This window comes from Lithobates pipiens, unplaced genomic scaffold, assembly GCF_037356315.1.
Source record: "Lithobates pipiens isolate NorthernLeopardFrog02 unplaced genomic scaffold, aLitPip1_a1.2 Scaffold_16, whole genome shotgun sequence".
Classification (NCBI taxonomy): Eukaryota; Metazoa; Chordata; class Amphibia; order Anura; family Ranidae; genus Lithobates; species Lithobates pipiens.
Window position 1 is genome coordinate 73,326,271 of NW_027507748.1, and position 13,738 is coordinate 73,340,008.

The window sequence follows — 13,738 nt, forward strand, 5'->3', positions numbered from 1 at the left end:
GGGGGGAGAACCTCGGGGAGAATCTAGGATGGAAAAGGACCTGGGGGTCCTAGTAGATGATAAGCTCAGCAATGGCATGCAATGCCAAGCTGCTGCTAACAAAGCAAACAGAATATTAGCATGCATTAAAAAGGGGATCAACTCCAGAGATAAAGCGATAATTCTCCCGCTATGCAAGGCTCTGGTCCGGCCACACCTGGAGTATGCTGTCCAGTTCGAAGACTCGTGGCCGCTCATTAAAATTAGAAGAAAATAAGTTTAGCCTTAAACTATGTAGAGGGTTCTTTACTGTAAAAGTGGCAAGGATGTGGAATTCCCTATCACAGCCGGTGGTCTCACCAGGGAGCATTGATAGTTTCAAGAAACTATTAGATAAGCACCTAAACAACCGCAACATACAGGGATATACAATGTAATACTGACATATAATCACACACATAGGTTGGACTTGATGGTCTTTTTTGGACCTCACCTACAATGTAACTATGTAACTATGCAAAAAATGGCCTGGTCATGAAGGGGGTAAACCTTTAAACCTTCCCAGAGCTGAAGTGGTTAATGTAATTTAGCTGTTTGCCTGGAGTACAGTTTTGACCACACTGAAGATAATGCGCAGTGTTAGTTTATTTTATTTCAAATTAATTTTTTACCAAAATACTGTATAAAGATATTATACATTTACCACTTGAATGTGGTGTACTTCAATCCGTTCTTTATTTTTCTGGTCAGATGTTTTACTACTATATAATGAATATTCTGAAATTCAATCTCTTCAAGCTCATTCCTATTCAAAACACACACAGCTAAATGGCTCAGAGGCGGGACGCATCCCCACCTCTGTCTCTCGCTCACTCAGAACCCTATGGACTTTCAGTTGGAGATTGACAGTCATAAAGGAAGAAGAAGAAAAAAAGCCCAGCATCGTCTGTCCATGGAATGTAACAGAAGCATTTAGGCCTCTTTCACACGAACGATCCGTCAGTTTTTTAGGCGGACCTGAACGGATGCTCCATAGACCACTATGGAGCATCGGATGTCAGCGGTGACATGTCCGCTGACATCCGACCCGCTCCGATCCGAAAAAGTGTGACAGAGGAAAAACCTACTTTTCCATCCGTCTGAGGATCGGATGACTCTGTGGTCCACTGTCATCCGATCTCCCATAGAGGAGAGCGGTGCTCTGACAGGTCCATCCCTGCACAGTATGCAGAGACAGACCTGTCATCTTCCTGCTCAGCGGGGATCGACGGAGCGATCCCCACTGAGCAAGCAGATGTCCAGGGGGTGGATCATCATGGATCTGTCCCATGTGAAAGAGGCCTTAATGTTTTTTTTTTTTTTTTTTAAATAAAGACTATACAAGTAATAAAAGAAAAATGTAAAAAAATTGGTTTCTAGACTTGGAAACATTCAAAATATACTGTAGATATATAAAACTGATCAAATGCCATTATAGTGTTTTAAAAAAAGGGATGTTCCTGTTTTCTGACACTTACCTGAGAAGTATCCTCGTCTCTGAGCGTAGCACACACCACAGCCGCATAAAATGATGAGAACACCTACAATCACCACTGCCGATATGATCCCCGCCCAATTCAAGTCCTCTGCAACACAGGAAAATGGTATAATGCATAACATCAATGAACCAGCATGACACAGAAGAAGTGGGAGGACACAGATGAGTAGTTTCCTAAGGCAGCCACTAAGGCTGACCATACAGTTTTTATTCTTTCAGCCTGCAGATTGTACAGTGCAGGTGAACGCATCCCCCTACCGGGCTACTGTATTCCATCAGCTGCCACCTGCGACTGTCAAAATGCCTGAATACAGTAGCAGCTGAATCTGATTGGATGCTGGCAGGCATGGGTTATGGATACTGGCCATCGGGACAACCGGGAGTTTCTCGGTGGGCCGATGGCTCAGTGGGCTGGTTTCAGTGACAGCGGAGGTAGAGCGGGCGGGGACTCCCAAACCCTGTCCCCCAATAAGCTAATCTCCCGCTGTGCAGCTGTTTAGAAAAAACTTCTCCAGGCCCCCTGTGTTCAGTAGGCGCCGGGGGGGACAGAAAGAGGATTATTTCATCACTCTCGGCTTTGGGCGGATTAATCCGCAGCAGCGCACTACACAATTGAAGGCCAGCCTGTTCTATATCAGTACACTGGAGCCGGGCAGAAGCGCTGCTCTGGATTAATCCGCCTAAGGTCGAAAGTGATGAAATATTTCCTTTTCTGTCCCCCAGCCCCCACTGAACACAGGGGAGACCCTGAGAAGTATTATCTCTAAACAGCTACACAGCGGGAATCGGGAGATTAGCTGATTGGTGGACAGGATTTGGGAGTCCCCGCCCACTCACCTTCCTCCCATTTTTCTTCCTACAGCCCTAGTTACCCAGCTCTGTGGTGCCCAGAAGGAAGGGAGAGGACCAGATGTACCAGCATTGCACAGCAGGACAAGCACTCCACCCAGGACCTAGGTAGAAGAAGCTGTACAGACCAGGTACTGGGGGGGGGGGCTTGGGTGGCCATCAGGGGGTTGGCCCGAGTGGTGCACATTAGTGAAATATCGTGGCCCTGGAATATATAGTTCCTATCCACCACTGCTGTCATGGGGTGATAGTGCAGAACATCTGGAGTATTAATTAAGATCTTGCTTTGCCTTTGTAAGCCTCCCTCTCTCTTATGTAGTAGCTGGCCTCTAAAACCCCTATTACATGTTTGGCCACCATTGTGTCATGTACAGTACATTTTCCCAGTCGAAGTCACGTGTGTTGTGACGTAACGCGTAGGAGACCAGAGGCAAATCAGACACCGGAATAGACGCCCAGACATGAGCTCGGCGCTCGTTTTTACACCGCTCTGCTTACATAAGTAAATGTGAGTTTTTATGATCATATCTAAATAAAACTGTATACCCTTTTTCAAAATACTACACCATGGTGGGCCTCTTTTCATCTTTTTTTTAATACATCGAGCACCTTAATGATTTGAGTGATCCAAGACATTTAAACGCCTAGTGGAAAGAGAGAAAAAGGAAAGGACCATCCCTCCCTCCCCCCCTGGCTTCACTCCATATATTGTACGAACGCCTAGGAAAGGATCGATCCGAAGGGACCCCCTCCCCCTATAATATCTCGCTACATGCTGTTTACCTTACAGCAGTAAGGTAAACATTCATTACAACCACGGGTGTCAGTGACACTGAAGATTTACCTTTTTTGCACTTAAAGGCACAGTATCAACAAATGTCAAGATAGCAGCACACAGTGTTCCTGTGAAACACTTGCACACCTGCACTATTGTTGCACATTGGACCAAGAAATAACGTCCAATATTGCACCAAGACTTGTTACACTTAGTTTGTTAAAAGTATTTTATTTATTTATTTATTTGTTTTCATTTATATTTACATAATTTTAATTTTCTCTTTGTTAAAACAAGTCACTTTATTGTGAACCATTATTGTGAACCATTCACTTTTTGTGTATGTTGCACAGTTTTAATATCACTTGCAGTTACACTTTATATTTTATTTTTTATGCAGTATTGCACATGTTTGATATATGTTTTATATTTGTTTTTTGCACAGTAGAAAAATATTATGTCTCTTTTAACATATATGCCATTTAATTCAGGATATTATTTCATCTGCACTTTTGCACTTTATTGGTGACACTGATGAATGTTTGCTAGTTTGAAGTATAGTCAAATATTTTAATAATCTATTATAAGAAAAATATATATAATATTTTGTAAGGAGCGCAACACCATTCCCCCTTTTTTACATGGTATACATCTGCTTATCTTCCTTTTAACACAGTGTCGTCACTATGGGGGTGGGGGGGGGGGGGCGCATAGTACTTGGGTAACACCTGCCAGAGGGGTGGCACCATCAAGTAGGAAGTGACATCCGACCACAATGATGTCACCCCCATCCGTGCCGGCTTGAACAGGTAAGAGCCTGACGGGGCAGGGGGTGTTGGGGGTAATACCATGTTTTTCCTGCACTAGGTGACACCAACCATAGTGACATGCACTTGTCACAGCCACGCATAGCAACTATGGCTGCCCTCTTCTATATTCACAGATGTCGTACTAGAGCTTCAGTCATTGAAAGGCGATAACTGGATAAATGAAAGGTCTGCCGCCTCCATTCATAGAGTGCTTTACATTGTGGGAAAAGCTACTATGGCTTCTATGAATGGAGGAGAGGAGCGGAAAAGGTGGGCATAGTCAGCACCTTTGATAAGTGCCTGTGACATGCTCAGCTGCTCATATTAACCCTCAGCACAGGACGATCACAGCTGCAAGGGTATGAGGGGGGAGGGGAAAAGGAGTGAACATTTAAATGGACAGATCAACCAACAGCACAAGGGACACTTTTCATTCAAAGTAAGTACTGTCCCTGGTGCTGTATATAGATTTGAATAAAAGTTATATACATCACTCATATACACACATATATATATTTTTAGAGTTATCCTACTCACCAACTTGCAATTTCTTTGCTAAACACCTCTGTGGTTTGCCGATCTCGTTACTGGCCTCGCAGAAGTATTCTCCCGTATCATGTTTTGTGACAGCGCTGAAGTGCTGGGTGAAAAGAACGATGTTATTACTGACTCAGCTCAATACGCTACTGAGGTTAATTAAATCCATGTGATGTCAATCTGATTAAAGCCATCCAGTGGACCTAATCAGCGAGTTAATAATGCCAGGATGAACTGTCTCTAAAGCAAACCATCGCCTCCTAAACCTATACCATACTTTATATAGGAATAATCTGGAACTGTAAACAACTAAAAGGTAAAACAGCTAAAATATAACTGTCAACTGAAAATAATGATTAGTTAAAATGGCTTCAATTGGCTCTATTTGTTTCTACCTTGTCTCTCTACTGCTTTCCGTAATCTGCACCCCGTCCCTGCTGTGCCCTCTTATATACTAGCTGACATTTTCCTTTTGTCCTTTCTTGGCAAAGCCATTATCATTTCGCTAAATGATGTGACCTGTACAACTCCTCAACCTGCCAACTTCTTCATCCCAGCTATGATTAAGCATTTATAATATTGATGTCAAATGCGTTAGCCTGTCTGTACCTTTCATCACCAAGATGTAAGAGATTTTGGATCTTCTACACTGTTTTGCCACAAATAAAATATGTTATTCGGAGTGCGGCCGTTCAGCTGTTTTCTTCAATTTTCTATTCTTCATCCTATAGGCAGAGCTATATTCCCCTCCTTCCCCATCAGCTTACAAACCACAGGTTTGCATAAGGGTGTGCACCCCAAAACTCAAACTCACATGTGTCTGTGTATATATATATATATATATATATATATATATATATATATAATGAACTGAGGAGACAGATTTCCCAGTCTCTGAATCTGTGCAGCACAAGGTGATTAGGGAGTGCCCAGGCACACCTGGCACACCCTGTGCGCATGCCTATGTTACAAACCAATACCCCCACTCTAAAGCTGGCCATAAGATTGCATTTTGTATCTGTTTCGTGGGTGGCCGTTGGCCCAACTTGCAGTCCGAGGGCCGCATTCAGCCCTTTAATTCCATAAATATTTTATTTGACATAAGATGCATGGGCCCATAGGCCTGAGAATATAAACAGGGGCAGTAACTACAGTCATCAGTAACATCCATTTGTAAGAACAATATGCAGCATAATTAAAGCTTTGGTTTACAAAGACCTCAGTAGGGGTGGGCGCTTTATCTCTATGGCCAGGAATTTGAAGGCCATCAAGAAAGTCAAAACTAGGACACAACCACAGAAAATGTGTGGTGAGCTGAAGTCTTGAAACAAGAGGGAGAGGGAAGGGAAGAGGGCAGAAAAAAAGCTAACAAGCTTGTGAAGGAGTGGTTCACAAATGGGGAGAACAAGAATACGTAACCTCATCTGCGGATAGGTGCGTCTAAAAGACTGACAGTCCAGCAGGCAGCCTTGGTTAGAATTAATTAATGGTTTGACCATAGAAAGAAAGGAAGGGGGGGGGGGGGAAGGGGAGAAGGAAAAAAATAAGGAGGGGGGTAGAAAGAAAGAGAGTAGAGGGAGAAGCCTGGATGGGAGAGGGCAACATCCCTCACCCATCCACCCACCAATGACCCCCCTCCCCCAATTTCGGCCCTTTAATGTTTGAAGCTTGGCTCTGCAGTCATTGTATTGAAATTGGACCCTAAATAACTGTAATCTCTAGCAGTTTAATTTCACATGTTCCTAGTCTCTGTCTCCTACAGCAATAGTTCAGTCTCCCACCACTCCTGTAGGACAGTCTCTGACCATTTTCTCAAACAAGTCTTCAGTCTATTACTGTGATCTGTAGCATTTTATTTAATAAATATTATATGCAGCCCTTTTGAGATATCAGAGGCCACATTTGAGGCCCCGTATAGCTTGTAAGCTGACAACCATTGGTTCACTCCCTCAATCTCTGCACACGGCATCAGATGGACAGGGTTCTTTTGGAGCCTAAATTTGAAGGGGTAGGGAGCATTAGGCTAAATTGTAAAGAGCATTAGCCAGTCTGACACAGGACCTCCCTTTCAGGGCTCTCACCAATGTGTTGCATTGTGGCATATCATTGAGTGTTAACACATGCACTCAAGTGGGCTGTAAGCAAAGTAACCAATACAGAAAGTCAGGCTTTATTATAGTAGTCATAATGTGTGGGCAGAACTTGGAAGACTGTTCCTCTTGACAGAATCCCAGATGAGCAAGTCAGCTGGAAAGCACCTACTAAAATCTATAATACTGATCCTTCAACCCTTAACTTAGACCATAAAGAAGCATCAGCACAAAATGCCCACCTCCGTTTTCTGTTGTGGACAGTTATACATTTTAAGAGGCAAATCGACTTACCAGAGTGCCTGTGGCCTTATCCAGTTTATAGGTCACATTGGCAGATCTGGCATTTGGGATCTGGGTATCCAAAGGTAAACCATCTTTAAACCAACGATATTTGGAAGCTGGGTTCCCTTCCTTCTCCCGACATTTCAACTCAACGGCGCTGCCACTAACTGCCGAGTTGGGAATATCGCACACTGGAGTGCTCGGGGCCACTGTAAAAGAAAGCATTGACATGACTTAAAGTGGCTTAAATTTAACTTAAAGTTTAAAGAAAATCTGTTCAAGTACGTATTCTTAACCTAAAAAAGTATTCCAACCTCCTGGTAGAGGGTGGCTACATCTGTTCCCATAGTCCCACTAGGACTATGTAGGAAAGCAGTCACCCTCTCTTGTTCGCTCACAAAATGTACTATGGGATTTGTAGTGTGCATACAGTGCACAAGACTGCAACTAACAAGTACTTCTAAATAAACAGAAATGAGGGGGGAAAAGGAGAGATTTGTAAGATCATAGAGGATGTTACGAGGAGGAAAATATAAGCTCCTGAAAAATATATTACAGGGCTATTGAGTAGTAAATGTGTATGAATTATATTTGGAGAATAAGAATATTGTTTAGTGTCACTTTTAAGCTGTAATAAACCCAAAAGCAAACAGCAGATGTGGCATTAGTGTATCTAAATCCGCTAGTACATTTTACACTCTCCTAATCCCAGACGGACAATGCTGCTGTCCAAATGTGCCCCCTGTGCTCCTTTATCCAAAGTGGGGGGCACTCTAATACAGGAGGTGTGCTACTGGCCAGATCAGCAAAAACAGAGGGAAAAAAGGCCTAAAAAAGAAGACTAATGCCGCGTACACACGATCAGACTATCCGGCGGACAATCCTCCGGACTTTGCAGCGGAGGTCTGCCGGACTTTCCGAACGAGCGGACTTTTCCACACACGACCAGACTTTTCCGGCAGACCCTTATCCGAGCACGCAGCCTGGCTGGTCGGACTTTACTCCGTGTGTGGGCAAGTCCGTTCATTTCAAAAGTCTGGCTGACTGTCACACAGACGAGAGGATTGTCCGGCGGACAATTTTGAGTCAAGACTTCTTTCTAAGTCCGCCGGACTTTTGGGAAGAAAAACACATGGGCGAATTGTCCGGCGGACTCTGGTCTCATAATGCAGCCACCACATCTAATGATTGGTAAGCTGCAATAAATGCTGGTAGATTAATTGGCTCTTGTCTAAATTTGCCCTAATACTGTATGTGTATGTATGAATGTAAGGACCTAAGATTGTAAGCACTTTGAGGACAGGGACTGATAGATGTACAATATTTATATGTAAAGTGTTGCTTAAATTGACAGCGCTACATAAGTAAGCAATAGAAAAAAAGTGTATAGGTGAATAAATAAGCTGCTACTGTAACTATGAAATTCACATAGCTCAAATACCATAAACTAAAACAGCAGCACTGCTGTTTTAATTTATAGTGCTACATAAGTACCTGTAAAAAGTGAATATATATATATATACTGTATATAGGAGTGCCTTGAAAAAGTGTTCATATCCCTTGAAATTTTCCACATTTTGTCATGTTACAACCAAAAACGTAAATGTAAATCATCGGGATTTTATATGATTTTTTTATGATAGATCAACATAAAGTAGCACATAAGGGGAAGGAAAATGATAAATGGTTTTCACATTTTTTTTACACATAAATATGTGAAACGTGTGGCGTGCATTTGTATTCAGCCCCCTTTACTCTGATACCCCTAACTAAAATATGGCACAGCTGCAAACCTACTAAGACATGGCCGTCCACCTAAACCAACAGGCCGGGCAAGGAGAGAATTAATCAGAGAAGCAGCTAAGAAGCCCATGTTAACTCTGGAGGAGCTACAGAGATCCAGAGCTCAGGTGGGAGAATCTGTCCACAGGACAATTATTAGTCTTGCAAGCCACAAATCTGCCCCTTATAGAAGAGTGAAAAGAAGAAAGCCATTGTTGAAAGAAAGCCATAAGAAGTCCCTTTTGCAGTTTGCGAGAAGCCATGTGGGGGACACAGCAAATATGTGGAAGAAGGTGCTCTGGTCAGATGAGAACAAAATTGAACTTTTTATGCCTAAAAGCCAAATGTATGTGTGACACAAAAACTAAAACTGCACATCACTAAGAACACACCATCTCCAATGTGAATAATGGTGGTGGCAGCATCATGTTGTGGGGATACTTTTCTTCAGCAGGGACAGGGAAGCTGGTCGGAGTTGATGGGAAAAATACAAAGAAATCTTAGACGAAAACCTGTTAGAGTCTGCAAAAGACTTAAGACTGGGGCGGAGGATCACATTCCAGCAGGACAACGACCCTAAACACACAGCCAGAGCTACAATGGAATAGTTTAGATCAAAGCATATTCATGTGTTAGGATGGCCCAGTCAAAGTCCAGACCTAAATCCAATTGAGAATCTGTGGCAAGACTTGAAAATTGTTGTTCACATATGCTCTCCATCCAATCTGACTGAGCTTGAGCTATTTTGCAAAGAAAACTGGGAAAAAATGTCACTCTCTAAAGCTGGTAGAGACATCCCCAAAAAGACTTGCAGCTGTAATGGCAGAGAAAGGAGGTTCTACAAAGTATTGACTCCGGGGGGCTGAATACAAATGCACAGCACACTTTTCACATATTTATTTGTAAAAAAAAAATGAAAACCATTTATCATTTTCCTTCCACTTCACAATTATGTGCCACATTGTAATGGTCTATCACATAAAATTCCAATAAAATATATTTAAATTTTTTGTTGCAACATGATAAAATGTGGAAAATTTCAAGGGGTATGAATACTTTTCAAGGCACTATATATATATATATATATATATATATATATATATATATATATATATATATATATATAATATCGTCCATGGCCATCCTCGGGTTGCAGTGGTTATATCAGGATGGTGCCTACACCTGCAGGCATCATGCCGGTATGAAACATTTTCAGCCTGCGATTCCCTTTCTAGCAGAAGGGATTTGAGTGGCTGAACAGGCACTCGATCACTTCTGCAGGTGACGGAAGGGGTTCGTTTTTTTCCCAGAAAAACTGCTGTGCAATTACTGTGTAATACAAAAAAATGCAACACCCATTATTTTATTCTATAGGGCCTCTGTTAAAAGAAAAACAAAAAAAAACACAAATATATACAATATTATATATAATATATTATATATAAATAATAATTTTCTAGCAAAAAAAAGTAGGTTTTGACATGTAGGAGTGAAGTGTCAGAATTGGCCTGGAAGCAAAGTGGTTAAGGATTACGGGAACATCTAATTCCATTGGAAAATGAACTTGATGGCTTGATGAGTCTTTATTTTTTTTCAACCTGATTGAGTAGATAAAGGCAGCAGCTATATATTTATTCTTGATGTGCAGGTTACCTGGCTTCTAGCCCTGCATAGAGCCCAATATGGCTGACTCTGCTGTGTGTCTGAGATGGATGTACTTTAAATCTGCACTCCTTTGCATTATACTAAAATATTACATTATGTTCTGCAATCTGCCATGTATTTTTCTTCTTAAGTAAGAACGAGAGGTGATTTCCTCTGTGGAGTAAGTGCCAGCATTTCCATTATTTAATGAATTGCTCTTTTGCGTGATATCTTCTGGATGAGTCACTTGTACAGAAAGCAGATTCTTGGTTATTAGTGTATAGTTAGACAATTAGCAGGAAGCTGGCTTGGTGTAAAATGGCCCTCGGACAAATATACTTAAGAAACATGTTTATGTATAAAGCTAGCATAATAAGCCAACAGTGTGCTCAGCAGCACAGTTCAGAGATCTGCGGGGGTGGACATTTCACACTGCACACCTCATTTCCTGTAACTGCAGTTTGGCTCCCATTCTGCATGCTAACCCAATTCCAGCACATCGGAGATGTGAATTTTATATCAAACCTTTCTTCTGGCAGAGGGGTCGGAACACATTTCTTCTGTGCGATAAATTTTGATTTCACTGATAGGGTTTTGGAAAGCAATGCTTGCTAAGGATAGCACTCTTTTGTTTTCCCTAACACTGTCAAACAATGTAAAATTTCAGGTTCGTTAAGAAAAAAAACTCCCAGGTCAACAAAGGTACAGAATACACTATATTGCCAAAAATATTGGGGCGCCTGCCTTTACAAGCACATAAACTTTAATGGCATCCCAGTCTAATGCCCCGTACAAACGATCGGACATTCCGACAACAAAATCCATGGACTTTTTCTGACGGATGTTGGCTCAAACTTGTCTTGCATACACACGGTCACACAAAATTGCGGAAATTGCGAACGTCAAGAACGCAGTGATGTACAACAAGTACGACGATCCCAGAAAAATTAAGTTCAATAGCCTGTGCGGTTCTTCTGCTTGATTTGTAGCATGTGTGGAACTTTGTGCGTCGGAATTGGGTACACAGGATCGGAATTTCCAACAACGGATTTTGTTGTCGGAAAATTTGAGATCCAGATCTCAAATTTTGTGTGTTGGAAAATGTCCGATGGAGCCTACACGCGGTCGGAATTTCTGACAAAATGCTCCCATTGAACATTTTCCGTCAGAAAATCCAACTGTGTGTACGGGGCATTAGTCCATAGGGTTCAATATTGAGTTGGCCCACCCTTTGCAGCTATAACAGCTTCAACTCTTCTGGGAAGGCTGTACACAAGGTTTAGGAGTGTGTCTATGGGAATGTTTGACCATTCTTCCAGAAGAGCATTTGTGAGGCCAGGCACTGATGTTAGACAAAAAGGCCTGGTTCGCAGTCTCCACTCTAATTCATCCCAAAGATGTCAAGACTCTGTGTAGGCCAGTCAAGTTCCTTCACCTCAAACTCGCTCATCCATGTCTTTATGGACCTTGCTTTGTGCACTGGATTCCAATGGGGGGGGGGGGGGGGTGTTTAAAATTCAAAATGCTAAAGGAAACATACAAGGTCATCCACAACATCGCCCCTAGCTACATCACCAACCTCATCTGCAGATATCGTCCAAATTGTCCCCTCCGTTCCTCCCAGGACCTCTTGCTCTCTAGCTCCCTTGTTACCGCCTCTCATGCTCACCTTCAGGACTTCTCCAGAGCCTCTCCCATCCTCTGGAACTCCCTGTCCCGGTATATCCGATCAGCCCCTAACCTGTACTCCTAGGAGATCCCGGAAAACTCACTTATTCAGGGAAGCCTATCCTACACCCACCTAACAACCCAATTAAATCATTCCCTGCATCTATTACCTTTTGTACCACCACCCCTTCCCTTTAGAATGTAAGCTCTACGAGCAAGGCCCTCCAGCACCTTTTGTAATGAACTGTACTGTAATTGTGCTGTCCCCCCTCTACATTGTAAAGCACTACGTAAACTGTTGGCACTATATAAATCATGTATAATAATATTTATAATAAGACCGTGATTAGAGCCAGAGCCTCTAATAGGTTTCAAAAAAGGGTGGACTCGGGGCGTAGAGCACTGCACTCCGAGCCCACCCAGTTGTGTGACAATAGCGAATAAATATTTGCTGCCGACAATGATCCCCCTCCCGGCCAATCAGGAAGTGGGTCCTGAGACCTAAAAGAAGGAGGGAGGAGACGCACGACGGAAGCCGCTGTGATGCAGAGGAGAGGAGACGCGTTAGAAGCTGATGCCCACGGCTGCTGCTTCAAGGTTCGATGTGTTGTGTGTTCAGAGATGGTATTCTGCATACCTTGGTTGTAACAAGTGGTTATTTGAGTTACTGTTGCCTTTCTATCATCTCAAACCAGTCTGCTCATTCTCCTCTGACATCAACAAGGCATTTTCCTCCACACAACTGGATATTTGGTTGTGTGTCAAAATCCCAGTAGATCAGCGGTATTTGAGATACTCAGACCAGCCCGTCTGGCACCAACAACCATGCCACATTCAAAGTCACTTAAATTCCATTTCTTCCACACTCTGATGCTCGGTTTGAACTTTACCAAGTCATCTTCACCACGTCTAGATGCCTAAATGCATTGAATTGCTGCCATGTGATTGGCTGATTAGCAATTTGTGTTACCAAGCAATTTAACAGGTGCACCTAATATAGTGGCCTGGAAGTGTATATCTCCACGAAAAAGAAAAAAACTCAGCATTATGCATTAGTAGAATAGAATATCCATTATTTACACTTTGGTGAAAAAAGCTGTTTTTCCTGGACAGAAAACAAAATGGAAACCAGCCAATAGGAGGAATATAAACAAATCAGATTCTGAGTGATTTGTCTTGTAAATGCAGCAGCCAGCCATGTAAAGACCGCAGATGATACATTTCTACTTAATCAGACAGAAAGAATCCAAATTCAATTAATTTTTGAAAGTGCAATTTAAAATAAACATATTTTTTTTTTTGCGGTTTGGACTTGTCACCAGATAAATCTCCTACAGTTACTGGGTTTGCCGTATAAAATGGGATTTAGCTACACTCCAGCCTAAGCTGGGTCACATGCTCTGTCCCTATTTATTTAAAGCTGAACTCCGGGCACCATTTGTAATATTTTGTAATTGAATAGTCTTCACTGACCTATAGGGCATTGCCTTATTATTTTTCTCACTTCTGATAAGCATATTAAGTCACTTGTAAGCTCCCCATCTAAGAGCAGCTTTTGGACTTCAGGCCTCAGCTGACCCCAGCACTGCGGTCATGTTTCATATCCCCTGTAGACTTTTTCTCATTCAAAAAACTCAGACTGTGATGATGCTGTGTTATACTCTTAATAAGCAGTAGATCAGCTATGAAAATAAGCCCTCACTAACCTCTGTAGTGACAGGCACTGAGGAGCAATTCATACTAAAAGTTTACAGCAGATGCACTGAAGCTGTACAAGTGATTT

The 13,738-nt window shown here is 42.3% G+C and overlaps 1 protein-coding gene across 2 annotated transcripts in view; it reads right to left on the reverse strand.

Moving 5' to 3' along the window:
* JAM2 (junctional adhesion molecule 2) overlaps nucleotides 1-13,738 on the reverse strand; it is a 136,184-nt gene that overhangs the window by 27,264 nt on the left and 95,182 nt on the right. For both annotated transcript variants that reach the window (XM_077480041.1, XM_077480040.1), the window contains exons 5-7: nucleotides 6,871-7,070; nucleotides 4,487-4,589; nucleotides 1,497-1,604 (exon numbers count right to left, since the gene is read on the reverse strand). In XM_077480041.1, coding sequence (XP_077336167.1) covers nucleotides 1,497-1,604; nucleotides 4,487-4,589; nucleotides 6,871-7,070 — 411 coding nt within the window. The remainder of the gene's footprint in view (nucleotides 1-1,496; nucleotides 1,605-4,486; nucleotides 4,590-6,870; nucleotides 7,071-13,738) is intronic.